Below are 27,108 nucleotides of genomic sequence, written 5' to 3'. Positions count from 1 at the left end.
CGCACGCTTGTGGTGGAGCGATCCCCCGTGAATCTGCGTGCAATAAACATACCTACTTTGTAACTTTCGAGTTACAGAGTTTAATTCCATACGTCAGCACGAAGGGCTTGAGCTTGCCTGAGGGTGACCCCAGCCAGCACGGCCTGCTGGGTTTAGCCTTTTCACTGAGGTGGGTAACAAACTTTGCAGGTATTCACCAAAACATGCAGATGTTGCAGCAAAATCAAGAGGCCACCCGAAGCCAAGATGCACAGGCCGGTAGCACTGCTGCCTGACAGCCGGCCTGGAAGCGCCGAGGAGAGAAAGCATGTCAGATGCATGCTGCGACCTTTCTTCCTTAATAGAGCATTTATTTTTAAAAAATGCCGCAGACTTTCAAGATTTGTTTTCTCGAGCCACAACAGGGTTTCTAAAAATTGTGCTTGCTGCTTGGAGCTGGAAGCTTGACGGTAATCGTATATAAAAAGGCAAAGAAAGCAAAGCAGAAAAGCAAAGTATGCTTTTCCTTTTTTTTTTTTTTTTTTTTTTGGCATGCAGGGTGGAGATGCAAGGACACAAATAACGCTGCTCTGAGTGAGGCTCCCTCGTGTGATCTGGAGAGGAATACAGCATCCCACAGCCTCGGTCTAAAACCTCAGCTTCCCTCCAGCCAAACGTCAATGCTTGGAAATACATTTTAAAAAAAAAAAAAAAAAATTAACAAGGGTTTTTCGACTCTTAAAGGCGACTCCTGGAGCTCTGTGCAAGGCGGGCAGGCGGGGGAGGGAGGGGGGGGCTGTCAGTACCGTCTTCTGTCAGGCGCGCCGCACTGCACAGCCCTGGAAATTGGGGCTGGAAAAACGGGATTGCATCACCCAGCCCTTCCAGCCTGGCTCAAACCCTTCCCCTTGGAAAAATCCTGAAGCAGCAGAGCTCCCACCCCTTCACACCCCAACCAGCTCTGGCCACGGGGAGGTTTCTGCTGCTGGAGCACGCCTGCGACCCTCCGTCATTACAGAATATATTTTATTTATGGAATTTTACAAATAACTTTACAATTCACATGACATAAGTTATGTTCTTTGTTTCAACGCGTATCTCTTACAACACCTGAGTTACTGAAATACTGAGATGGAACTTGAGCTTTGAACTGGACACAGGAGGGGAAACATGGATGAAAATCCGTAACAAGCTCAATTTGGGTTGCTTTCCCTCCTCGTCCTCCTGCCTGCCCCATCCCTTCCCCGAAGGCGGGTACCAGCCTGCCCGAGCCAGGGACAGCAGCTCTCTCCCACTGCTCCTTCAGCAGAGGGAGGGTCCCTCTCTGCGAGGAGCCTTGTTTCTCCGAGGGGCTTCACCCCCAAATTTCTGGGTTGCAGATTTCTCAAAGTCAACTCAGTTAGCAAGAAACAGGGTTAAACTCGAAACGAGAAGACAACGGACTCATGATACCCACCATGTGCTGGGGGGGCCTGTACCGGCTCCCAGGAAGCCAAGAGTTGGTCCTTGCCACACTTCCAGCTCTTGGGGACGCAGAGGACCTCCCAGGCACAGCCTGCAAATGCCTCACGGTCCCCAGGGGACAAATGACATGATTTCCCCTGCCCTTCACCTCCAACGCAGAGGCTTTTCCATCCGCCTGCACCGCTGAACTGCTCCTGCCAGCCCCGACTTGGCCCTGGCAGCGCTACGGCTGCCCTCTGCCCCGTGGACAGCCGCCAGCGACACGGTGTTTTCCAAATGCTTCCTTGAGAGAGAAGAGAGAGGGCACATATGCCATTCAAAGGACTCAATTTTTCCACATCAAGTCGGACGGGGCTGGCTGCAGCTCTCTCAAGCGGGGGAAGAGCGTTTCTGATACCACTCTCCTCCCAACTACTGAGAAATTAGCAGCAACCTAAAGCACGGGTAATGACTGCGAGGTGCTGCAGAGGTGGCTGGGTGCCCGAGCCAGGACAGACCATGCTGCTCCGAGGCGGCTCTGTCCCAGGGAGCAGCCGCAGAAGGAAAAGTGATTTACAACGACTGTCCGCACGAACAAGAGACGCTGCACGGGAAAAAGCAGAGCCCCGCTCTCCTTGAAGGCATCACCAACGGCAGCAAGCGGCCCGAAGACCATGTGGTACCTCTGGGTTGGAGAGTGCTCCCAAGAAGGCTCCCTGCTCCTCGACATGCTGAGATTTAACTTTCTGGGTGCAGGACAAAGCCAACAGCCTCCTGGGTGCCAAGGGGACAATGCCTGCCCTAGCCAAAGCCACCGAGAGCAGAAGTGCCAATCCAGGAGGATACCGGCAGTGCCACATCTCAACAGGCAGAGACCGAGGGACCCAGTGACAACTGTCAGGAGCCTAAGAGGAACATCATCCAGCTGGTACCTAAGGCAAATTAGGAACTACAGTGAGGTACTAGCAGCCAGCAATCAAACCAGGGTACAACGCTGCCGGATGGTGCTGAGCCTGCCCCAGGCTGTGCCGAGGACTGAGGTCCCTCGTTTCTCTTGCGATGGGCAGGAAGAACACCCAGCACACCCTCTGCTTTGCTTTCCAACAAGGGTGGAAGGCGTGGGGAGCCTCAGCTTCAGCCCCCAGTGGCGAGCAGCACCGAGCCGAGGTGGCAGGATGGCTGTCACCCCGTCACACACCGTCACGGCCACCTGCACAGGCAGGGAGTGAAGGAAAACACCCAGCGACAAGCCATCCCTGGCACGCACGCCAAAGCACTTCCCAAAGCCACCGGCACCCACTGCTTCATCCCAATCCAGCGCCAGCGCCACCAGGGTAAGCTGCCTGAATTGGCTCCCGTTTACCAGCATGGCCACAAACCCCCCCACCGCCAGGTGCAGGATAAGGCTTGGGGGGAGAAGAGGTGCAAGGGAACCTCAAGCAACACAGGTGGGGCGGGCAACATTATCAATATGATAATAAGTCAATTCACCTAGTGAATCTGGGGAAAGCCAGCCCAGAAGCAGAGCCGTGAAGTGCCTGTAACACCCTTCTCTGACTACTCCCTAAGGCTGGAAACACACAACCTAAAGAGGTTCACAGTCTATTATTTTTTTTTCTTTAAAAAAAACCAAAAAACAACCCACACCCCACCACCACCCTACCCTAAACCTCAGCAACTCAGCAGCATCAGTGTTTAAAAACCGGCGTCCCTTCTCAGGTGCCCAGGGTGAGCTTGGTCACAGCCTAAGGGCCGATCCCCTGGGCTGGGGAGCCTGTGGGTGGGCAGGGGCTCACCGTCCGGCTCTGCCCTTGCCCCACGTTGCCCTCATGCCCTTCTCGCCAGCGTTGCCATGTGGCTGCCCTCACAGGAGAAGGTTGGGGGCTTTTCCCCCCACCATACAGCAGCAGGGACCTAAGGGAGGTAAGGGCATCCTGCTAGCCTTCTCCCAGCCACTGCCCCACGCCAGCCTGTGTGTCAGTCCGACCCGCATGAGGCGTGGTTTGGTGTCCTCTGCTCCAAGCGCTGACACCCAGAATGTGCTTTTTAGAAAAAAAATAAACCAAAACCCTCTTCACCCTGCTGCTTCTCCCAGGGCATCGTTCAGGCTGACAAGGCAGAACAGGAGCAAAACCAGACGTGGCTCCAGAGACACGCTTCTGAAGTCAGCAGGGGTGATGCTCAAATCGTGAGTTGTGCTCCCCGAGCCTCCTCTTCCTCAGCAGCCCTCCATGCTTGGAGAGCACAGCTCTGAGGACTGGCTGGTAGGTAACTCTCCGAGAAGGGTCTGTCCCAGTCTGTCCCCATCACGCACCCCCTGCAAAGGGGTCAGGAGAGCGTCACATCCCATCGCACCGCTCCGAGCGCAAGGAGGGGAGCAACACGGCTAGAGGAGCTCCTGTCTCCTAACTCCATCCTTCCCAGGAGATGTGAGGAGGGAAGGGATATGACACTGGAAAAAGATCCTCTGGTCAGTTCGGTCCTACGGGAAAGGGGATTAAGTTCCCCTCAGCCTTAAACCAAAATAAAATTAAGTCTGTGGAATAGCTTTAAAAGCAATGCCTCTTCTGTAGTGTGATGTCAGTGCCCGCGAAGGTACCGTCATATGCTTGCAGCAGAAAAAGAAAAGAAAAAAGAAAAAAAAAAATGCCCCTTCCCCCCAAAAAAAAAGAATGGAAAAACGGGAACATGGCTGCGAGCTGGGCTGGTCCTACCCTATCTGGATCTGGCCAGAGTACATGGTGAGCAGCACCATGATGGTGAACCCTGTCAGCAGCCCTGCGTTCTGGATGGCGAAGGTGATCAGCGTGCTGCCGTTCTGCTCGTCCTCCTGGCTGACCTCATTCATTTCGGGGAACTGCGGGGGAAGAGAAAGCGATGGCAGGGCTCAGCAACAGGAGCGGCTCTGTCCTTCCCCGCTACTTCCCACCTTGTGCCACTATCCCGGCAAATATTCACCACCCATCCCAGGGCTCTCAGCCAGGTCACCGCGCCACCAGCCCAGGAGGCAAAGCAAAGCGGAGATGAACACCGGCCACTACAGACAGCACTCGCATCTGCCAGGGGGACAGAGCAAACGTCCCCCTGCGCTCTCCATGCCTGCCTTGCCTCCAAGCTGAGGGCAAGCCAGAGCTCTTCCTAGCCAGGCCAAAAAAAAAAAAAAAAAAAAAAAAAAAAACCAACAAAACAAAAACCTGGCAAGGTCCTGACCGCACACCCGGCAGCCCCCTGGGCTCAGCACTTACCATGTCAGCCAGCGCTATGTACAGAAACATCCCTCCAGCCAGAGCGAAGATCCAGTTGGCAGAGAAGTGGCTGCCAGCCACGATGCCAAAGGCCAAGCCCACGTAGCAGCAGCAGGCGGAGATGAAGTTGAAGAAGAGCGCTTGGCGGATGGTCATCCCGGCGTTCAGCAGGATAACGAAGTCCCCTGGGGGAGAAGAGGATGGGGAGGATGAGGAGGGAGGGGGCTGTCACTGGGCAGGCAGCAGCATCGGGCCAGCGCCGAGGTGCTTGTGTTCAGCGCTTGTTTTTGCCCAAGGTCAAGCGTGGGCTCCCCGTGCCCGCTGGAGCCGGGCGCTGACCACACCAGCTGCCTGCCAGCGCCTGGCCCTGCCTGCGCATAAATTTCAGACATTCAAACCCAAACCGCTGCCTGCCTCCCCCCTCCCAAACCAACGAGGTGTTGGGTTTTTTCTTCAGATGTCTCCATCTAAATTTAAATCTCAGACATCATATTACCTCGTTATTTTTAGAGCGGCGATTACTCAGTGTAGCTTACAGCCTTGCCTTGCCTTCCCCCCGCCCCCCCCCCCGCATCATTACTTTGTTTATTCCACCCCACATTTGCCTTTCTCTTGAGAAAAAACAGATAGGACGAGGAAAGCGGCAGGGTTAGCATTAAAGAGAGACAAGTTCTTTCTTGCTTTCCCCGAGGACTCACGTACCCAGCTCGTGTGGGAACTCCTCACAGAGGATGGCCACAGAGGTGCTGATCCCTTGGAAGACGGAGACGGTAAAGGAAGCCCCGATGGCCAACCCGTCGATGAAGTTGTGGAGGCCGTCGCTGAGGGTGATCATCCACGCCAGCGTGCCGATGTCGGAGTACCGCACCTCCTTCAGCCAGTAACACGCGCTCTGGGAGGCCTGCAGGTCCTGCCACAGCACCCCAGCTCAGCACCCAGACAGTCTGGGGGCATCACTGCTTCTTCCGCCGGTCAGGGGAACCCACCCTTCCACGCATTAAATCCACAGAAGGCTTGACCCGAGCCGTTCGCTTCCCACCACCCACAGAGGACAGAGGAGGGAGGTGAAATGGGCTTCAAAACTGCTCTTCTTCACTGACAGGCAAGTCAGTTTTTGTTTTCCCACGTGCCCGCCCGCAACCCCACAGGACGAGGTACTAACCTGGACAGACAGGGAGCCCACCACAACCTTCTCATCACCAGACGGGGTCTTGCACTCCAGCTCGCTGGTTATGTGTGGGATCATGTGGTCCAGGTCCCCGTTCTGCAGCTTCTCAGTGATGCCCTCCTCCTGGTCCTTCTTGGATGGCAGAGCCTCAGGGCCGTAGTGGCTGTGCCCATGGTGATGCTGCAGGACAGGGGGATTCACGGGTGTCAGCTGCCCCGCCATTTCTGCCATTCGCCCCCCGGCCCCCCAGCAGCCCCAGCTCAGCCTCACCTGGTCCTTCTGCTTTAGGAGCATCTTCAGGACCTTCTCTGTGAAGAAGAAGAGGTAGAAGCCTCCAAACACCACAGCGGATTTGGAAACGTAATAATCTTCTTGAGGGTTGAACCCAAACGCCTGCAGGCAACAGGGGACAAGTGACAGGCCTGAGGAGCAGTCTCTGGTAGCATGCCTGTCTGCCTCTGCCCTGGCACCTCTGGGGCAACATCGGTGCTTTCTAACCTCTCTCTAAGCAGCAGCTGCTTTGGGGACAAGCTCAGAAGATGCCTTCATGCACCTTTAATCTCCCTCAGTCCCCCAGCTGAGCCAGCTGTGCCCCAAGGCATTGGATCCACCACCCTGCACTGGAGCAGGGATGCTAAAAGCAGGCTTAGAAAGCCTTCGCTGTCTCAGCACAAAGGCCATCTGCCCTTAGGGCTGGAAAAGGCAATAAAATAGCGCTCCTCTGCTTGAAGCAGACCGGAGGTCTCCCTGGAGCAATTCCCTTCCAAAGAGGGGTGAAATGCCAGCTCCAACTGCAGCCCCGATGGGCTTCCAGCCTCCCTACCTCGCTCTCGGCTCCCCTCCGACGCCGCCTTCCCCTTCTCCAGCCAGCGAGCGCCCAGAGAGAAACAGCCCCCGAGAGAGAGAAAAGGACAGACCCAACGGTCCTCACCCTACCTCGGGAATGAGCTGGAAGAGGGCGTTGGAGTAGAGAGTTCCAATCGCCAGAGCTATGAAGTAGAGGAGCAGCCGCTTGTAAAAGGTCTTCTTCATGAAGGGCACCACACTGGCTCCCACCAGCGAGCAGAGGGAGATGACGGTGACGCAGAGGAAACCGTAACCCCAGACTGTGGCGTGCGTGCCAAACCCACCCCGGGGGAATCGGACGAGGGGAGGTTGTCGGAGGGAAAGGAGATCAACGTGGGGAAGCAGAGGGAGGGGAAGAAATCCACACCAAAAGGAAAGAGAGAGGAGGGAGGGAGAAGGGGGGAGAGAAGAGGACATTCATTAGTGATTTCTTGTTCATCTGGCAGTGGTTCAAGAGCGGTGAACCTGGTGCTGAGTGGCTCTGGATATGGCTCTTTGGGAAGGGTTGGAGGGACAGCCCGCTGCGGGGCTCACACAAACTGGGAGAGCAGCCCTCCCTGGGAGCAGGCAGCTCTCTTGGTGCTGGGCTGGAGCTCAGTTTTGGCAGCCAGGCTGTTTCAGAGCCAGCACCCCAGCTCTGCTCCCTGAGCCCCGCAGGACATCAGGCTGCCATTCCAGTGCCACAGAGCGCCGAGGTCCCCCGAGCATCTCTCATACGCTCCATCCTCGTCCTGCAGCCCGGAGAGATGCGGCCGGTCCCCGCAAGCCATGCTGGGATGCTCCGACTGACGGCGAGGGTGGAGCGTACGTAAGGCATTTCAATTCCTGGCAGATCAGGAAATATAGGCGCTTGGTTTTTACGTTTGGCAAATAAAAGTCACAGTTCTGGAGCTGAAAAGGAGCCTGGAAAAAAAACATCCCTCCCCCACCACGGATGAGGTGTTTGCTGCCTGATGGCAAAGCAGGCAACACCGGAGAGGGGCAAAACTCAGAGGGAAGGTTGCACCTTAAACACTGGATTTTAAGGCTGGATGCGCCGGAGCTGGGATCCAGCTCATCATCTACCCAGGAGCCACAAGCGTTCTGCAAAGCCACCTGGACCAGGGAACCGAGGAGGCACACGTGTTTTGAAAACGTCCAATCTGAGAGCGTGTGGGTGTATTTATTCAACTCCGGAACTGTGCAATTACAACACAATTAATTTGCGATATATCGGTCGGTCCCATCAGAGCACCAGGAAACCTCGCGTAAGCCTAGACCCTTGCAGGAACATCAGCCTTGTAAATCAGGGGGGGAAATAAAAGGCAATTAAAACATTTGTAAAAGGTGGATGACTCAAGAGGAAACTGGTGCTTCTCTGGGCTGTTACACCGATACTTCCTCTGCCTCGCAGTTCTTTCCATCCAGCTCATGCCAGTGCCACATCTCAGCGGCCTCAGAGCACATCCCTCCAAGGGATAAACGCCCTTGCAAAGCAGACACAGCCCCCAGGGCAGGAGCAAACAGCTTCTCCCAGCACCTTCCCAGACTTCAGACCTAACCAGCAGCACTGCAAGGACCCAGCAGGGCTGGAGGACACCTCCTCCCCGCACTGCCTGTGCACTCGAGAGGGTTTCCTGGTGCTCAAGAGGGGCGAGAAAAGCCCTGCAGAGCCCCTGAGACAAGCCCTCAGCCTCGGGTGGTGGAGGGGTCGGTACGATTCGGCAGGGTGGAGGCAGAGAGGGTGCCTGGAGAGCTGCCCTCGGAGATGGAAGAGAGGCAGGGACTTTCTACCGCACCTCTGGGATGAGCTGGAAGAGCGCGTTAGAGAGCAGCGTGCCGATGGAGAGCGCGATGAAAAACGTGAGGACCCGGCTGAAAAAGGCCTTCTCGGTACACGGTACGATGAAGACTCCGAGCAGGGAGGCCACGTTAATCATTGACACACTGAGAAAACCAAAGCCCCACACTGCGGAACGAGAAGAAACGAGGGCCAGACATTACCGAGGCTCTCGGCGCGGGGAGACAGGGAGGACCCCGAGACCCTGGATTCGGGCAGGTGGAAGAGGCTGGCTCCGGGTCTATGCCCCCACGCCGGGGCCGGCCTCGCGGCACCGGAGTGTCTCTCCCAGCGCTCTGGATGCTTCAACTACAACAAAAACCGTCATTTTTGTTGCAGGGCAGGTGGAAACGAAACCACCAGGTTCCTTGGAAGAGCCAGCCCCAGCCCCACGGCCTGGGAGAAGCCAGTGCTGTGCTCAGGACAGCTGATCCAAGACCTTGGGCATCGTCAGGACCTGGATGCATGGAAGCTCATTTAGCATCCGCTGGTGGCTGGAGGCCTGCAGGTCCCTAAACGTGCCAAGTCACCCTCTCCCACCCACGAGGGCTCGCAGGAAGGTGCCCCCTTTACCCAGCTATCCCGGCGAGCCGTGCCAGGCACAGCCCTGACCCACAGTATGTGTAACCGGGGGGCAAAACCATGCTGCGAGCCCACAGCACAAAGTACGCCGAGGAAAACCCGTCAGGACTCCCTGCCGCTGCAGGCAAGCTGCCTCCTTTTGTCTCTGCCAGACCGCCTGTGTCCCAGAGCGGAGAACGGGAACTGGCTGTCCCGCAGGTCCCGGGGTGCCTCATGCCCCGAGCTCCGTGCCCAGGGACGGGCAGCGCTCATGCCCCCCCAGTTCCCCACTTACCTTCGGCCGAGCTGGGTCTGCTCTCCTCCGTCTGCTCATTTTCCTCATTTTCCAGGTTCTCAGAGGCGCATGCCCTCGACTCCAGCTGCTGCAGGATGGTGGGGCAAAACTCCTTGAACTCGCTGTGCCCCACGGCGGAGCCCTCGCTCAGGTTGTGGATGGCAAAAAGCTCGACGGAGCTGAAGCACTGCGGAAGGGAAGACACAGGCACGTGCCTTGAGACTCCCGCAGCAACATGAGGAGGCTCTGGGGGTCTGCAGAGCCCCTGCCTTACCCGGGAGAGGTTCACATGCTGCTGCGGCGGCTGGGAGACGTTGGCGTGCCCCACTCCCACGTCCAGGCGGTTCAGCAGGGCCTTGAGCTGCTTCAGGCTCAGGGTTTCGCTCTCACCGTACCGCTGGAGGAGATCCTGCAGGAAGGAGGCTGCGGAGAGCGCCGGTCCCACGGCATCCCTGCCTGCCCAGACCCGTGGGCAGGGGAGAAGGCAGAGCAGCACGAGCAGGCAGCAGCCCCGGGAGTCTGTGCTGGGGGTCATGGTGTCTCAGGGATGCTGGAAGAGAAGCCAGGCGCTGCCGTTAGCTTCAGCATCCACAGCAGCTCTGACCACCGCTCTTCCACCCACGTCTCCATCAGGAGAGGGCAGGTTTCTTCCCCAGAGAGCCCCAGGCCCAGGAGGGACACAGCTTTGCGCAGAGCTGGGAGCACCCAGATCCCGAGGGGGGGACTCGGCACCTTCCCACAAGATCAGCTCCTTCTCCACCCTGAGCCAAACACCCGGCACCACCTCCCCAAGCGCCCCGCTCCCCCGGCTCACCCTAGCCGTGTGCCGAGGGGTGGGGGGCTGCCGGAACGCGGCTCCCGGGGGCTCTCCAGCTCTGCAGCGCCTCGGGATCCCTGGGGAAGAGCAGCCAGTGGTCGGAAAGCAGGCAGCAGTGTGCAGGCAGGGCTGCAACGGGGATCCCAACGCGTGCCTCTGCCAGCGGCACAGCCGGCAAACCCCAGCAGCAAATACCAGCGCCAGCACCGAACCCAGCTCTCCGCGGGGCGAGGGAGTCACGCACCAGCCCCCCCCCCCCCGCTAATGCCACGTTGGGTCCCCCTCATACCACGGAGGCTGGGACACGCACCCCTCAGGGACCTCTACCCACCCACGCTGGCGTTCGGAGAACACGGGAGCCCAGGGGCCAGAGGTGGCATTTTCATTAGGTTATATTTTAACTACGATAATTACAACGAACCGGTCCTTCCCAGCCACAACTGTAGATGCCTTTAGAGTATTTGCCTAGAATCAATCCTTGCCCTCTCCGCTCCTTTCATATAAGCCGAGAATCAATAAAAGTGGGGTGGTGGAGACCGGGGGAGCTGGGGTTCACCTGCCAGCACATGTTGGGGGCAAAGGAAGGGGCTCAGAGAGAGGGCGGGTGGCCAGGCACGACCTGCACGTCCACCCTGGGCACCACCCAAGAGGCTGGAGCGGGGCCCAGGCTGCCTTCCTGGAAAAGCTTCACGGAAAGGTGGATGGTGAATTTGGGATTCACAAGGACAAGCAGAAGATAAGTCGCTACCCACTGCTTCCATGCACCCGGCTGCCATCCTGTTCCCAGCCCGGGGCTCCGCTTCTCTCCCAGGGGTTTGGGCACACGCTGCCTCGTGGTTTCCTCTTCCCAGAGGCTCCTTCGGGGTTTGCAGCCCCGGGATGGTTCCTGTCCCATTGCGCACGGGGCCCCATCCAGCCCAGTCTGCCCTGGCACAGGACCTGCCACCCCAGCCAAGCCATGCTCCCGCCGGCCACTCCGGCATCGCGCCACAATCAGCCTGTGCTGACGGTTTGCAGATTTCGGTCTCCTCCAAAAACAAGCCCAAGACATTTTTGAAGCCCGGCCAAACAATTGTTCTGAAAATAACCTGGGGCCGGGTTTGCAAGGCACGGGGCAGCAAGGCCAAGCACGGCGGGACCCCGTTTCCCCTCCAGGACACCCACATTCCCGCAGGTTTTACAAGCTTACCACCACTTTGCGAGCTTTGTTCTCCAGGAGAGCTCGCAGGCCTGGGAGGTTTTAGCTACCTCCTGCCAGAGCTTAGCTCGGATGCTTTGGCTTAACCCCTCTCCTCCCAAAATGGGGGGGGGGGGGACACACCTCATCTGGGGAGGTGCTGGCAACACCCTGCTCGGTGGGGGTACCCAAAGGACCTCTGCCTCTTCAGCACCCCCACAGCGAGAGCTGGACACCTTCCCCTGCCTCCCCCCTACCAGACCAGTCCTCCCTGGGCAGTGCCCCGTGGTCGCAGCCACCAGCCCAGGTGGCCACGTGGGACATCTGGGTGGCTGGTGACTCCCACAAGGTACACAAGCGCTGGCACACAGCCTACGGTGGCAAAGGCCTGTCCCGGTGGCAACCGTACCCCAGGATGGGGATGTTGGGTGCCTTTCCCTCTCCGTGCCGGCTGAGCGCTCCCCATGTCCCTCGCCTTGTTGGGAGCCACCCTGCCCAGAACACACCGATTATCACCGACCCGTGCCACGGCACGCAGCCCTCTCCAGTGCCGAAATCGCCCCTGGGGTTTCTCCCAAAAACCGGGCTGAGCCAGGTGCACCCAGGGTGGAAAACCGGACCTCAACTTTTACCCAGCTGCCAAACAAAAGGCAGGAAGCGGTTTGCAGGCAGAGCCGGGCAGGGGTTGGAATTGTACGGGCTCGCTGAGGGTTTAGGGCAGAAACAAGGTGGAGGAGCTGCCCCTTGGGAAAAGAAGGGCTCCAAGTGGAAAAATCCCGGGGGTTTCTGACCCCCTGAACATCACAGGGAGCCCAAGGCAAGGCAGGAGGGTGCCAAACACACCCAAACGCCCGCAACCGGGGGGCAAAGGGGAGCTGCAGCAAACACCCCGGGCACACAAAGCCCTGCTGTGGTCTCTCCATCACTGCTGCCAGCCGAGCGTGACCCCGCACCCCCGCCAAAGCCCCCCGGCCTCCTGCCCACTACCTTCAAGGGCGTCCTCTTGCCGGCCACGGGACCTGCTCCTGGGGCCCCGAGAGCCGTGGTGCCGCGCACAGCCCAGCGCCTGACCTACTTTATCGCTCGCTGCCGCGCTGGGACAGGGCACAGGGAACAGACCTCTGCCACAGGAAGGGGATGCCCGGGCGGGCATCCCACGGGACGTGCCCTGGAGCGATGCCCAGCCGTATCGAGCGCGTAAAGGAGCTGCCCCGGCCAGGCAAAGCCCCCCTTCTTTCCCATCTTCCTTGGGTTGACTTCCCAGAGCTCATCGATCCCGGCTGCAAACCACCCCCCACCCCCCTCCAACCGGGAAGGTGACACCGGGAACAAGGAATGCTGGCAAAGCTGAGCACACGACCTCGGCGACGTCAGCCCCGCGCCAGACGCTTCCCGAAATCCCATGCATGGACAGCTCGGTGTCGCAAACCTGGAGGGGGGAGGAAAAACCCCAAAACCTCACCGGTCTGCCCCCCACCTCCTCCCGGGCGGTTTGCAGCCAGAGATCCCGACCTCCTGCCCGAGCAAAAGCCGCTCCACGTGTCTGGCAGCGCAGGCAGGAGCTGCCCGCTGGCAGGGAGAGTTTCCATGCCCTGGGGCACGTTGGCACCCGGGGGGACAACGACTACGACGACGACGACACAGCAGCATCCCCGCTCCCCCTGCCTGGCTCCAGTTCCTTGTCCTTTAATTTCCCCGACCCCCCTGCCCACAGGCCCTGGTGCAGGCAGGTGGGCAGCAAAACCAGCTACCAGGAGCTTCCCCGGCTATTCCACCCCACACAGCCCCCCAAGTCCTGTCCTGGGACCCCCTGCGTGACCTGCCTGCTGCTGCTCCCCCCAGCCCTGCCCCATCCAGACACCAGTCCCCATCCCACGGCTGCTCCCCAGCCCCTTTGCCACCTGCCCCAGCCCTGCCTGGACCCACAGCGAGTCCTGGTGGTGCCAGACCCCACAGCTAGGTCTCCCACCCCACAGTCCACCGTTGCCTGCACCCTCACTTGGTCCCAGGCCCCACAGGCAGGCCCAAAGCGAGCCCCATAGCTGCCCTCAGGCCTTAGGACCGGTCCTAGACGCCGTCCTGGACCCCAGAAGCCGGTCCCGGGCCCCACAGCCGGTCCCTGCATCCTTCCCTGCATCCCTCCCTGCATCCGCATCCCAGAGCTCGGGGCCCGCCCCGGCCCGGTCCCCCGCGGTGCCCCGGCCCCGTAGCCGGTTCCCGGCCCGCTCCCCACCCCGGCCCATCCCGGCCCATCCCGGCCCTACCTCCCGCTCCCGCTCCCGCCGCCGCCCGGGCCGCCCGGTCCCGGCCGCGCAGGGCGCACGCTCGGCCGGCGGCACGGGGAGCGCTCCCATTGGCCGGCGGCACCCCTGGCCCCGCCCCCGCCTTGGCCCCGCCCCCACGCTGTGCAGCGCCGGGCACCGCGTCCGCCGCGTGGCACGGCCGGGGGGGCACCGGGCACCCCACGGACCCCCCACACCCCCTGGGGGCATCGGGCACCCCACGGACACCCCACCCCTGGGGGCACCGGGCACCCCACGGACACCCCCCACCCCCTGGGGGCATCGGGCACCCCACGGACCCCCCACCCCTGGGGGCACCGGGCACCCCACGGACACCCCCCACCCCCTGGGGGCATCGGGCACCCCACGGACCCCCCACACCCCCTGGGGGCATCGGGCACCCCACGGACCCCCCACCCCTGGGGTCACCGGGCACCCCACGGACACCCCTTGGGGACATGGGACACCCCACGGACTCACACACACACACCCCGGGGGCACAGGGCACCCCACAGACCCCCCAGATCCCTCGAGGGGACACAGGGCACCCCACAGACACCCCCCAAGCACCCCCTGGGGGCATAGGGTACACCACGGACCCCCCAAACACCAACTGGGGGCATGGAGCACCCCACAGACCCCCCCAGGGGACATGGGATACCCCACAGAGTCCCCCAAGCACCCCCTGGGGGCATAGGGTACACCACAGACGCCCCCAAACACCCTCTGGGGGCACAAGGTACCCCATGAACCCCCCCAAACACCCCTTGGGGGCACCCCCCAGACCTCTCCCAGGTGGACCCCGTGGCCACTTCTCATGGGGTACAGGGTGCTGCACAGCCAGCCCCCCCCCCCCCGCCAAGGACCCTGTGTGGGCATGGGGCACCCCAGAGACCCCACCCGAGGGGACACCCACGCCGGGAACCCTCCTGGAAGGGACCCAAGGGGCTCCAGGGGTGGGGGGCTGAGCCCGCCAGCCAAGGGCTGTCCCACTTCTCGTGGTGCCAAGGAGCTAGGAAGGACAAGGCAGCCTTTCTCCGCGCTGGCAGCAGCGATGGCGCGATATAAAACGCCGGCTGGTGGGAGGCCAGGCACACCGGGAGCCCAGCCGGGTGCCCCAAGCCCCCCCACTTTGGCCCCAGCACCCCTCCAGCCGCTTGGGGCCAAACACCCATCGGGGCTGGGCCAAGGCTGCCAAAGTCCGCTGGGATCGGCAAATAGAAGGGGATAAAAGGTGCTGGTGGCGTGGGGTGATGGTGAATGATTAACCCGCTGGGCAGCATCGTGGCACTGCCGTGTGTCCCCCCCCATCCTGGGACTCCCTCCAGGAAAGGGGGGGGGGGTCTGGACATCTTCGCGAACACCCAGCCCCATCACGCCCCTCCCCGTGCCCAGAGGCAGCAGCTGCCAGCAACAATTTTATAGAAGTTAACTGAAAACTGCAGTTACAGAAAAAAAAAAAAAATCTTTAACTTTTCTGCATTAAAAGGGAGGGAAAAGGCTGGAAGTGGGGGGGGGGGTCCTCCCCTACCCCCACCCCTGCTGGTGCTTGCATTATGAGCGGGCTGGGGGCATGCTGAGGTGAAATCTTGGCGATTTTGGGGATGCTCTTGTGGCCCCTCCGCAGCCCCCTGCCAGCGGCTCAAACAGCTCTTGCCCACAGCGAAGAAATGCCTGAAAACTTCCCCGCTTCCAACCCGACAGAATAAAAAAAAAAAAACAAAACCCAATAACAATAAAGGGCTTCTCCTTGAAAAACCAGTGACTTTTCAAGGATGTGCCAAGCAGCCAAACTGGAGCTGGCTCTCTTGAACAGGAGCTCGAAAAAACAAAGTAAAAATTTAAACCGGTAGTTGCCCCGCTGGCGATGTGAGAGATTGAAGGGGTAAAAATACCAGGAATCTTCGGGATTTGCATCCAGCACCTGCCCGGGGACAGGCAGGCACAAGCAGCAGCCTGGGCAGTGGCAGCAGCATCACCGTTGGGGCTCGTTTACTCAAACCCCTTTGCTGGGAGGACTGGAAACCAGTGGGCAGAGACTGGCAGCCCTGCCGCAGCGGGGTTTTGCTCTGGGTTCATTCTCATGGTGATAAATTCTGAAAGCCCACTGATGCGGGGCCATGCTGGCACGTTTCCGAGCATCCTTTAAAAACAACAATAAAAATGAACCCAAGAAACCATGCACCCACTTAAATGTTTTTAAAAATAATTACCAAAAAAAAAAAAAAAAAAAAGATACTTGGGGAAAGACAAATTGCCCTTGCAGGAGACTGAACAGCAGCGGCCGGGGGAGGGGGACACCACCGGGACCCCCTTCTCCCCCTGTCACCAGCACACCGGTTACAGGAAGAAGAGCTTGTCGCAGAGCTGGGTGCTGGGCTCGTGGTGCAGGATGTGTCCCGAGAGGAAGGCCAGCTTGTGTGCGTACTTGCAGGGCGCTGGGACCCGGATGGTGCCCGGCCAGTTCCAGTACAAGTGACAGAGCTTGAAAGTTAACCTGGGGACAGTGAGAGGAGCGGGTGTCAGCGCTCCCTGGCACCCTGGGCCTTGCGGGATGGTGGCTTCGGGGACGGATCCTGCTCCCTAAGGCAGCGCCGTGCTCCGGCAGCAGGAGCTGCAAAGGCTGTAAGGCCAAAGCTGCTTGCACAGGGTTGTTTTCTTCCCGATTGCACGAGCTAAAGGTCAGGCTCTGCCTGGGCACTGATAGCGGCTGATTGCACGAGTTACCCGGGTGCTGAGCCCTGCTCGAACCTGCAACAGCTCTCCCGCAAGGCCACCCAGGCCAGCACCCGGTGACACATTTTCCTTTATCACCTTTGCAATTAAATCTTGCCCAGGGAGGAGGTAAGACAGGCGCAACCCGCCTCCTCTCCCCCATCCCCCAACCGAGCCCTCCCAGTACGAAGAGCAGGCTCAGCCCCATGCGTGCGCGAGTACCTGCTGCCCTCCCCGCAGACTGTTATGCAAAAAAAAAAAAAAAACCCCCAAAAAAACCCACCACAGATTTGGGTCTGGGGTGTGGCCCCCACACTGCAGGATGCTGTGGGGAGCTGCTCTTACCTCTGCAGGTGCTCGAAGCTGAGGTTGGCCGTGTTCAACACGCAGATGTAACGCGTGGGGATGCTGCAGCCTTGGCGAGAGCGATGGGCCACCAAAAAGAAATCCTGCCTGAGAGGGAGGGAAGGACAAAGGGGGCATTTGCCTGCCGGTATTTTGGCACACCACGGGTTTTTGGCACACCAGGTTTGGGCTTTTTGTTGGTTTTTGGTTTGGTTTTTTTTTTTTGGCACACTAGGTTTGGGGTTGGTTTTTTTTTGGCACACCAGGTTTAGGAGGAGGGGGTTGGCACCCCACGTTTGGGGTTTTTTTTGGCACACCAGGTTTAGGCTTTTTTTTTTTTTTTTTTTTTTTTGGCACACTAGGTTTGGGCTTGGGTTTTTTTTGAACGCCAGGTTTGGGGTTGGATATTTTTTTGGCACACCAGGTGCTTTTTGGGGCACCCCACGCAGCTTTCCCAAACGACTGCCACTCACCAGTCCAAGCTGGTGACTGTGTGGTCAATGACGGTCCCTGGAGGAGGGGACACGAACTGCTCCTCCTCCACGGTGTAAAAGTTGGTGCTGATTTGCTTCTGCACCACCACGACCACCATGCTGGGCTGGTAATTCTCAAAGGTCTTGAAGCACTTCTGCATCTGCGGGATCTCGTACTTGAGCACGGTGTCGAGCTGGCTGTCGGACACGCCGTCCCTGTATATGACAATCTTCTTGGGCAAGCAGTGGTTCATCTGGGGAAGCAGAAATCGGAAAAGCTCACTGTTTTTCCCCCCTGCACGAGGCACAGGGCTGGCTGGCAGGGGAAGATGCATGTCCCGGCAAGAAGCCGGGCGCTAGGTGCCCACCAGATCTCCAGGGCTCACAGTTTGGTGATTTTGCAGCCTGTGAGTTCAACCCATCACCCCTGAGCTTTGCAGAAAGCCCCCGACTATATTCAGCCCCAGCAAATGCATTTCACCCCAGTCTCAGAAGTGCTGGCAGGGCACAGAGCAGCAATGTTTGCACTAATCCGTTCGGTGACCAGCAAACTTCCCATTTTTCACGGATGTTTCTCCAGCACCCACTGATGGGAAAATCTCAAGAGCGAGCCCCAGCCCCCACCCTGTCACACGCTGCTTTTCTCATGCTGGGGACATGGGACAAGGGGACAGGGCTCAGCAGTTCGATGCCGATACAAGCAGAAGTGTAACATGGCACTTCCCCCAGTGCAAACTAATTTTCCAGGCAGGTTCGCACGTTCCCAAGATAAGGGTGAGCCTCCCCAGGCACGCGTGGCTGCGGGCGCCACATCCAGTCCAAAGGCTGCCGAGGTGTTTGCTTGCTCGCACGCACTTGGGCTGAGAGTTTTTGGGTGTTTTCCTCTTGCTTCGAGGGGATATTAAACCATGGCAGGGTGTTTTGTTTGGTTTTTTTTTTTTGATAACACTGGGCTGAAGGGTCTGGCCTCACCTCGTGAAACTGCCGGAGGGCATTGGCCAGGCAGAGCTGCAGGCTGTCGGCGATCTCTTGATGCGGCATCTGGAAGACCACCCTGGAGTACCACCTGGTGAGGATGCTGGGGACAGAGCGGGGATGAGCGTCAGGAATGCCCCTCACCAGCCAAAGTCCACCCAGCCGTTGCGCAACCGAAACCGAGCCCGGCTGGGCGCTCGCAGCACCTTTCCCAGCAATACGGCGTCGAGGGCGCACCAAAGGCCACTGCTGTGTGGGCCGGCGGCCAGCGACACCCCCATAAACACACCGGCAGAGACCTTGCTGAGCACAGCAGCTGGGGAAGGCATCAACCCCCTCCTTTCCCAGCAAAGGGGAGGCAGCAGCGATGCCGGCGTGGGACCCCCAAGCCCGCACCCCCAGGGTGCCACGTACTGGTTCATGCTGGCCACGAAGCCGATGACGGAGCGCATCCCTTTGCTGCGGCTGTGGTAGATGTCCATGCCGATCACCATCAGCTGTTTCTTGGGGAAGGGAGGAAGGGGAAGGGAGGTGGGAGTTAGGGATAAGCCAGACACCTCCAGGCTGCCCTGCCTGGATCCCTCAAGCTGCGAGGGACGTCACACAGGCAAAACGGAGACGCCAACCCCGATTCTGCAGGTGGTTCATCCGCACCCCTGGAGGGAAGCTCATGACCACAACAGTTTACATCCCAGAGCTTGCAAACTCATCGCACACATGTGCCAAGTGGTTTCGCCCGCCTTACCAGGGGGATGTCGACCCCCCAGAGCTCGCCTCCCAGCTTGCAGTTCATCTGCAGCAGAACTTTCTGGACCACGGTCCTCAGCTTGCCCGGCTGGCCTGAAAGGGACTGCACGTTGATGACCTGCAAAGGGAAAAAAAAAAAAAACAAATGGGAAAAGTGAGGCTGGAGATGCCCACAGCTTCCCTGCACTGGTGGTCCCCTTCTGCCAAGCCCCTCGCCCACCTGGGAGGGTACCGGGGACTGCACACAGCACAGCTTCTTGATGGCCCTGTACAAATCCTCCCGGCTGCTGGAGATTATGCACAGGAGCAGCTGCACCTTGTCCTGCAGGGAAGCACAGCAGGGGAGGGTGATGCATGGGGAGCAGAGAAGACCCCCAGCCCTCCCTAGAAGACACATTAACCTCATGCTAAGCTGCACTATCCCCCCCACCCCACCCCTGAGCCCGTCTCCTCACCTCGCTACTCAAAACGCTTTGGATAGTCTTGGCATAGGTCTCGATGCGGTCATCCTTCAGCTCCACCACGGTGGGATGGCTGACACGCATGCCGATGGGGCCGCAGATGCTCTCCATGGTGGCCACCAAAGTCTTTGCCACGTCCTGCAAGCGCTTCGGGTAAACCAGCAGCCAGTAATTCATGGCAATCTAGGAGAGAGGACAGTCCTCGCCTCAGAGCTGCGGCTGCCAAGCCATGCAGCTCCCAGCCCTGCAGCACAGGGGGAAAGGTGGGAGAGGGAAAAAGGCCCAAGAGGAGCCTAAAGGGCACACAGCATCCAATTCTGGCAGTCCAAAAGCCTTCAGCCACGCCAGGAGGAGGTGGGAAAGCAGACACTGTGGCTACGTACCTCTAACATCCTTTGGAAAAACAGGCTGAAGCATAAAGCCAACATAAATAAGGGAAAAATTTTAGCTTGAACAAGCTCAGATGGGAGTGGGGCAGATGGGATGCCAGCACTAAGAAAACCCATCCCAGTTTTCAAACAAGGGGATGTTGTTGCAACAGCCGAGCCGCAGGCCCACCGCTGAGATGGAGGCTTCTCTCGTGACTTCCTTGCTCCACCTCAGGTCCTCGACGGGGATGAAGGAGCTGTGCCGCAGGTTGATCCTCTCCGCGGGCAAGATTCGGCCTTGGGTCTGAACAGAGCAGAAATCCATGGCAGTTCCGATGCCACACGTGCGGGTGTGGCCGTTGCTTGCGTTTCCTGGCACGCCACAGCCCCTACCCTGTGGATGTCTGGGTCCAGGCTGAGCCCCCAGCGCATCAGCTCCAGCGAGGCCTCTGGGTTGTCCTTGATCCTGCGCAGGAGGCTGGCGAGACACGTGTAGTGCCTGCTTGGGGCTCTGCAGCATCTCCTTCATCAAGTCCTGCAGCGGGCGGGTACAAGAGGAGGTGGGTTGGGGAACTCCTGGGTGTGATGGGGGACTCTGAGCTCCTCCCAGCAGTGGCTGGCCAAGGCCCAGCTCTCCAAACCGGGCAACACTGGCTCGAGTGAGTAGGGACCCTCAGATGCAAACATGCTCTGACCTTCACCATTCGACTGTCCTTCCTCATCTCGCGGACCCCGGTCATGAAGGTGAGCTCTGGCACGAGCAGCACCAGGTCCAGCTGACGCTGCAGGGAGGGGGGACAGCACCATCAGCACCCCAAGGGGGCTGCAAGCTCCTGCCCTCCTAGCGATGGGCAGGGCAGGGCAGGGCTGGAAGAGCCAAGAAAAAACCATGGGACTCAATGTCCCCTCCCCCAGCTCACTGTGCCCTGGCTCACCTTCCCATCCCGACGTCTGTTTTTCCCTGGGCCTGTGGACAAGCAGCGGCTGGTCCAGCTCCCTGATGGTGATCCCATAAGCTTTGCTGGAAAAACAGCAGGGAGATGGCATCAGGTGAGCGTGTTCCTGCTCAGGCACCTCAGGTCAAGAGCCAGGCATCAAGCCCTTCCCCACAGAGAGACGCTCATCCCAAGGGATGCCTCCACCAGTCCCCTACCTGTAGTAGTCCACAAAGGTGATCTCCTCACCGCTGAACAGGGTGAAACTGTCCCTTGGGGTCTTGTTCCAGTCGATGTCGTTGATGTGGTAGGTGCGGTTGTTGTAGCGGGTGATGACCACGCTGCCCACCAGCTGCTTGAAGCACTCCTCCTGAAAGCTGTTGAGGACTTTGCCTGTAGATGGTATGCCTGCGGCAGGGAGAGAGGGAGGAGAAGCAGCTCACGGCAATGCTCTCTGCGTGTGCTACCCCAAAAATAAAACACCTTTTGCCAAACAGCACCAGTGGCCTGCAGCCTGGCCAGTGCCAGTGGCACAGCCTCGCCAAGAGCCAGCCCTGGGCACGTGGCTGCTGGAAAAACCACCCTCGTGCCTAATGCCCCGCGGGGCTCCCCTGGGTTTTCTCCCTTCTCTTACATGACGTTCAGGATGGAATCACTGTGGATAAACTTTGTGGATGGTATCGACCAAGAGGAAGAGGCCACCGTCCTTCTTTCGGATGCTGACAGAGTATCCCGGCCAAATCTGCAGCCTGTGCCCCGAGGAGAAGATGCCCAACGGCACCTGGGTTAAAACTGGAAGCTGCCCACATGGTGCTGCCAGAGGAGCCAGCAGCTGCCTCCCTCACCAAGGAGGGCTCGAAACCCATGGGGATTTATTTCCCAGCTGGCTGCCAGCTCTCAGCTAATAACCCCTGAACTGCACTGCAGAAAACAGGCACTCTGAGGTCAGGCTAACCAGAGCTGGCTGAGAGAGCTGATCTGGCAAAGACTTCTGAATTTCCAGCCTCACACCACTGCCAAGGGGAGAGGAACAACCCCACCTCACGCCCACGTGCCTGGGCGGCAGCAGGGGAAAAACTGTGACCAGCGCCCACCTGTAATGCTGTAACACGGTGGCCTGGTCAGGTTCAAAGAAATTTCTCCCAATGGGCTTCATATCCAAGATTCTCATCACCCTAGGGAAGGAAAAGCAGGACTCGCTCAGGCTCGGTGGGCAGGAGGAGGAGGGTCTCTTCCTTGGAGGGTCAGCGGAGGCCTGGGGTGGGTCTCGGCCGTCCCTCACCTTCGGAAAACCACATTGTAAAAGGGGACGCAGAGATCCGAGCTGGGCTCGAGGACCTTGGTTATCTGGATGGTGATGGTGATCTCCTCACTGTCGCTCCCCCTCTGAGCCTTCAGGCTGACAGGCTGCAGGGTGAGGTGGTGCATCAGCCGGGGCAGGAGAGATGCTCTCCCACCCAGCACGTGGGCCAGAGGCCCCAGGGGGGGCACCCCTGTGCCCCCCAGTTGGGTAGAACAACCTCACCCTGGCACAGATCGCATAGCCCCTTACCTGGGGGAGCAGTTTGGGCAGGTAGAGGATGGAGCCATCAAAACGCAGTCACATCCCCTGTCACCGCCTGGTGCTCCTTCAGCATGGCGAAGCGTGTGCTCCTGCACTCCACCTCTGGGCTGCCGGAGACAGGGATGCATCACCTCCATCACCGGCTGCTGCTGGCAAGTCTTTTAACCCTCCTCCACCCTCAGCAAGACCCCACTCCGGACTCCAAAAAACCCACGGGGAGGAAAAGCCAGAGATCATTTACTTTGCTGCCCTGCAGGTGCTCAGCCCGCAGGCACCGTGGCTGCCGCCGGCCGCTCCATCTAGCGGCTACCATGACAGAGAGAGGGAGGGAGAGACACAGACAGCTCTACCCAGGGCACCCACCCTTCTGCGAGGGGCTGGGGGGGAGCCTGACCCCCCAGGCCCCCACCAATACCTGAAGGTAACGTGGTACTGGTAGACAGCTTCGTTCTGGCAGGAGATTTTAAACTGAGTTCAGCCCCACGGCTATGGCAGTTCCCTTCACCGTCGGCTTCAGCTCTGGTGCCCTAGGAGAAATGGGGCTGAGGCAGGGGGGGTCAGCTGCAACCCCCACCAGCAACCCGGACCCTAGAACGGGGGGCTGAGGCTCGCAAGCCCTTCACTTACGGTGTGCCCGCAGACGAGGGGGTCCGTGGGGCAGACACAGGCAGCAGAGTGGGCTGATGTCCCGGTGGGCGCAGGGTGGGCACAGCAGTGGTACCGGGCTTTCCACGGAACGGCACAGTGGGGGTGTCTCATGGGGGGGGCCGGGCAGCGTGTTCCCTCTGCCTTTGAACAGCATCCTGCATCCCCGGTGGGAGGTAAGGTAGGGGGGGGTGGGGGCAGAGGTGAGCCCTGGCACGCTGAGAACACACCAGCGGCATCCTGGCTGCAAACCTCCAGTGATGGCCCCTCCCCACCACCCCCCCTCGGTGCAGCCCCCCTGGACCCCCCCTCCACACCCCCCCCACACAGCTGAGACTTAGACACGCAAAACACCAAGTTTTGGTGGTGAGGGACCAAGCTGGCCAGGGCACTGACAAGCGGAGCAGGAGGTGGTGCAAGCAGTGGCTCGGTGAAGCCAGTGGTGTCACCTGCAGCAGTGTCACCCCCCTGCCCGCTGCCACTGGGGCTGGCAATTAGCCACGGGGAGGACTCGTGGCCAAGGCGGGCACAGGGACAGAGGTACAGTGGGGACTCACCGCCCGCCGCGTGGGGCCTGCTGCCCCCCCAGGCATCCTCGACCACCGGGCTGTGCCGTGCCAGCACCTCTGCCGTGCCAGCGCTGCAGCGGCCTGCGGGAAGGAGAGGGCACGGTGGGCAGCAGCAGGGGGGCCGGCTGGGCAGCCCCTACCCCCAGCACAACCACCTACCGACGGGCCAGTCCGCCGGCTCCAAGGGTGGGGGGGCAAGGCCCCTCGCCGAGGCCTAGGCACACAGCAGGGCCGACAGCGGCACCAGGGAAGGCTGGGGCTGGGGCGGGCCGGGTGGGGGCAGGCGCTGAGCAAGGGCCCACAGCCCCCCCAGCCGGCCCGGGGCAGCGGGAGAGGCAGCGGGGCGCGGGGCCGGGGCCAGGGCCGGGGCCGGGCCGCCGTGGCTCCCATGTAGGCCCCGTCGAGGCCGCGGCCCTACCAGCTGCGAGCACGCCGCCGCCGCCGCCCGCACTGCGCAGGCGCGGCCACACCCACCCACCGCCCTCCGCTCTTATTGGGCAGCGCGATGGCCACGCCCCTCACCGCCCAGCCCTGTACTGGGGGGCGGGGCTCAGCACCGCGGACAGCGCCCGCCGCGGGGCGGCGCCGGGGGCAGATGGGGGGGGTGTAAGGTGGGCCGGGGGGGGGGGGCAAGGCGGGATATGGGGGTTAATATGGGATACAGGGGGTAGGCAGGATATGGGGGGTGAGGTGGGATTGGGGGGGCAGCGCGGGATAAGGGGGCTAAGATGGGATGCAGGGGGTAAAGTTGGAAATGGGGGGGGGGGCTAAGATGGGATGGGGTAAGGTGGGATACAGGGGCCAAGATGGGATAAGTGGGTCTAAGATGGGATACAGGGGGGAGTAACATGGGATGTGGGGGGGCAAGATGGGTTATGGGCTGGGAAGCAGCCCCCTGCCTGTGGGGGGTCTGAGGGGGGGTCTGGTTCCATGATGGCAGACAGTTGGGGCAATGCAGTCATCCCCCGCAAAAGACACGCAGCCTCCCACCACCACAGCAGGGACAGGGGTGTGGCCACTCACTGCCCACCCCCCCAAGGAGTCCTGGTGGTCCCTGCAGCCATGCCCAGGGCCAATGATGGTCCCTGGGGGGTGGTCCCACCCACCTTGCCCCCTCCACGCTGCTTCCTTAGCCCAGAGCAGGGCAATGCCTCCCCCCCCCCCCGCCAGCCCCTGGGATGCTCAGCCCCCTGGCACAGCCCAGGAGAGGGTGGGGGGCTCATCCCAGTGGGCCCCAGCGCTGTGCAAGGTGCCCCCCTGGCTCTCCCCAGGGAGCGGTGGGAGATTAAGTGTCTAAGGACACGGTGCCACATGCCAGCACCGAGTTTGCCACACCAGCCTGGTGGCAACCGCAGAGGGGACAGAGCAGCCTCACATGGTGGATGGGGGGGACACGCAGAAAAAAAAAAAAGATGTTTTTATTGTGCATTTCTCCCTGCAGGCACGCGTCCTGCTCACCCCAGCGTGTGCGCGGCTGCCAGAGAGCCGAGGGGACACTGCGGCCGTGCACGCCCAGAACTCTGGGAAGCAGGTAGCCACGGGCCCTGCCTGTCTTGCACCAGGGGGGAGGGTGCAGTGGGGCTGGGGGTCAGAGAAGGAGCCCCCAGCCCCAGTGCTGCCCCACCGCATGGCGGGGTGGGCAGTAGGAGCTGGCCCTGCACCCACGCCTGCAGAAGCCACCGCTGCGCATCCCTAAGGCTGAGAGGGCTGAGGGCAGAGCCGGGGGGGGGGGCTGTGGGCTCTCCGTGTGCTGTGGGCATGGGGCTGGGCCCCCCCACTGGCCCCCCCTCCACCGGCTACGGTGCCGGTGCTCCAGCAGAGCCTCGAAGTCTGGGGAGCACACCAGCTTCTGCTTCACGTGGCCCAGAACGATCATCTCGCCGGTCCGGTTGTCCCCAATGCCGACAGACACCAGCTCCTTTTCCAGAGGGGAGAAACACCTGTGAGCAGCCCACTCCCACGGAAAACCCTTTAAATAGGGGGGGAGAAGGGCTGGGAGTCCCTGCCTGCTGCAGGGGCGGGGGGCTAAGCCTGGAGGAGATGTCCCCAGGGTGTGGGTAGCAGGGGGGCACAAGGGCAGGATCCTTCCCCACCGCTGTCAGAGGGATGGGCTGCCCGAGAACCAGCTCGCCACCCCACCAGCGACCCCCCCCCAAGGGGCTATTTTGGGCTGCATCCCCCCCAGATTAAGGTCCCCAGTGCTCCCCCTCCTCCCAGCCCCATACCTGTAAGAAGGAGCAGGGGGTCCCCATGGTCACATCCAGCGTCACCTTGCCCAGCACCAGCTGCACCTTCCCCGACTTGCGGATGAGCAGTTTCCCCACCTGCCCCCTCGGGGAGGTCGGCCAGGGTGCAGGTGTTCTCCGCCTGCTTCGCCCTCCTGCGAGGGACACCGTGGATGAGGGGGGGGCCACAGGCATCACCACGCAGCCCCCTGACCCCGACTTCCCCCCCCCCTCCCCAGCCTTTACCCTGGGTTTTCTCCTGCTTCACCACGACCACTTGGCCTTCTTCGTTTTGCAGCTCCGTCTTGATGGGTTTGGTGTCCTGGGTGGGGGGGCTGGCCGGGCAGCGTGTCGGGCAGCTGGAGGAAGAGCAGCTCCTCCTCGGCCCGACAGGGTCAGCTGCTGCAGCAGCTCGGCCACCCGAGACGTCCCGGGGGAAACCGGGGGGGCCCTTGCTCTGCGTTGGCGTGGGTAGGGGGTCCTCATCGCACGGCTCTTCTTTCACTGGCACCACAGCGGGGAGAGGCGGCGGGTGGGCACGAGAAGGGGGGCAGCTCCCCCCCCACCCCCTCCCAACCCTTGTGCTTGCCCCCCCCCACCCCAGCCCACCTTTCACCGCCGGGGGGTCCAGCTCCATCTTCTCATCCTTGGGGCCCGGGCAGCCAGGGCTGGGGGTCCTCCTGCTCCGCCGCCTCCTCCTTGAAGAGCCAGCCCGAGTGGGCCAGCGGCAGCTGCACCGGCTTGTTACGGATGTCGGTTCTTCAGCCCCGGATCATCGAGGAACTGTGGGGGTGGGAGAGGGGACACTCAGCACCAGTGGCACCGAAGCTGCCACCGCCACTCCCTCCCCGGCTTCACTCACATCGTCCTTCTGCAGCATCCGCAGGATCTGCTTCGTCTCCTCGTCCGTCTCCCTCTTCTCCTTCTTGATGTTGATGATGTGGGAAGGGCCGAAGTCCGACATGTCCACCGTCTTGTCCCAGGAGCCGGCTGGGGAAGGGGGGAGCAGCCTGGGGTGAGCCCCCAGCCAGGTGGGACAGCCCCGAGACCCACCGTGGGATGGGGGCAGCTCCCGTTACCTTTCTTCTTCATCATTTCAGCGGGGCCCTGCTCGAAGATGGAGTGGGACTGGATAACCTCGGGCCGGCCCCCGGCCCCCGGCTGTGCCCATCGCGCTGCCGCTCCCGCTCCCTTCTTCTCCTTCTTGACGGAGACATCCTCCCTGGGCCTGATGGGGGGGTGGGGGTGTGTGTGGGGTGGGGAGGAAGGGGGTCCATCACCCCCCAGCACTGGGTTCACAGCTGGGGGACGTTTCGCCCAGCGGTGTGGGCAAAAACCGCCTCCGCGCCCCAGGGAAACGCTTACCGAGGCCACTTACTCTTCCTTGATCTTCCTGCTAATTATGTTGGGGGTGAAGGTTTTCTGCGAACGAGAGCAGAGGGACAAGTCGCTGC

General features: G+C 60.7%; 3 protein-coding genes across 8 annotated transcripts in view; all 3 read right to left on the bottom strand.

Moving 5' to 3' along the window:
* Positions 1-988: 988 nt before the first annotated feature.
* On the bottom strand, positions 989-13,657 carry SLC39A14 (solute carrier family 39 member 14). 6 transcript variants are annotated; one of them, XM_055696056.1, is made up of 9 exons: positions 13,615-13,657; positions 9,631-9,906; positions 9,357-9,543; positions 8,460-8,629; positions 6,106-6,228; positions 5,830-6,015; positions 5,370-5,577; positions 4,668-4,852; positions 989-4,279 (listed from the first exon to the last, which is right to left on the bottom strand). In XM_055696056.1, exons 2-9 carry the CDS (start codon positions 9,889-9,891, stop codon positions 4,133-4,135), a joined length of 1,467 nt encoding a protein of 488 aa, XP_055552031.1. In that variant the 5' UTR covers positions 9,892-9,906; positions 13,615-13,657; the 3' UTR covers positions 989-4,132. The 6 variants fall into 6 exon arrangements, with proteins under 6 accessions (XP_055552031.1, XP_055552029.1, XP_055552030.1 ...); XM_055696054.1 differs by lacking the exon at positions 13,615-13,657 and adding an exon at positions 12,338-13,123; XM_055696055.1 differs by lacking the exon at positions 13,615-13,657 and adding an exon at positions 11,760-12,312.
* A 1,380-nt stretch (positions 13,658-15,037) lies between these two features.
* On the bottom strand, positions 15,038-23,099 carry PIWIL2 (piwi like RNA-mediated gene silencing 2). Its single transcript, XM_055696388.1, is given in 25 exon segments — positions 15,038-16,129; positions 16,693-16,800; positions 17,166-17,419; positions 18,138-18,243; positions 18,555-18,643; positions 18,886-19,005; positions 19,108-19,209; positions 19,343-19,531; positions 19,907-20,020; positions 20,110-20,214; positions 20,216-20,251; positions 20,412-20,512; positions 20,667-20,737; positions 20,870-21,030; positions 21,032-21,059; positions 21,286-21,314; positions 21,316-21,400; positions 21,746-21,826; positions 21,934-22,058; positions 22,204-22,245; positions 22,247-22,322; positions 22,631-22,680; positions 22,682-22,757; positions 22,843-22,969; positions 23,078-23,099. Coding segments are annotated over 25 exon segments (2,454 nt in total). The 3' UTR covers positions 15,038-15,972.
* Positions 23,100-24,831: 1,732 nt separating this feature from the next.
* Positions 24,832-27,108, bottom strand: part of POLR3D (RNA polymerase III subunit D) — a 5,882-nt gene continuing 3,605 nt past the window's right edge. The window contains 15 exon segments of the mRNA XM_055696387.1: positions 24,832-25,347; positions 25,655-25,759; positions 25,761-25,813; positions 25,907-25,988; positions 25,990-26,040; positions 26,042-26,074; positions 26,076-26,158; positions 26,264-26,312; positions 26,314-26,409; positions 26,411-26,437; positions 26,517-26,644; positions 26,734-26,806; positions 26,809-26,848; positions 26,850-26,882; positions 27,033-27,076. Coding sequence (XP_055552362.1) covers positions 25,018-25,347; positions 25,655-25,759; positions 25,761-25,813; positions 25,907-25,988; positions 25,990-26,040; positions 26,042-26,074; positions 26,076-26,158; positions 26,264-26,312; positions 26,314-26,409; positions 26,411-26,437; positions 26,517-26,644; positions 26,734-26,806; positions 26,809-26,848; positions 26,850-26,882; positions 27,033-27,076 — 1,227 coding nt within the window. The 3' untranslated portion in view covers positions 24,832-25,017.

The sequence above is a fragment of the Falco cherrug genome, chromosome 18, assembly GCF_023634085.1.
Source record: "Falco cherrug isolate bFalChe1 chromosome 18, bFalChe1.pri, whole genome shotgun sequence".
In the NCBI taxonomy this organism is placed as follows: Eukaryota; Metazoa; Chordata; class Aves; order Falconiformes; family Falconidae; genus Falco; species Falco cherrug.
Note: the sequence above shows the minus strand (reverse complement) of the source record. Positions and strands in the feature narration are given on the sequence as shown.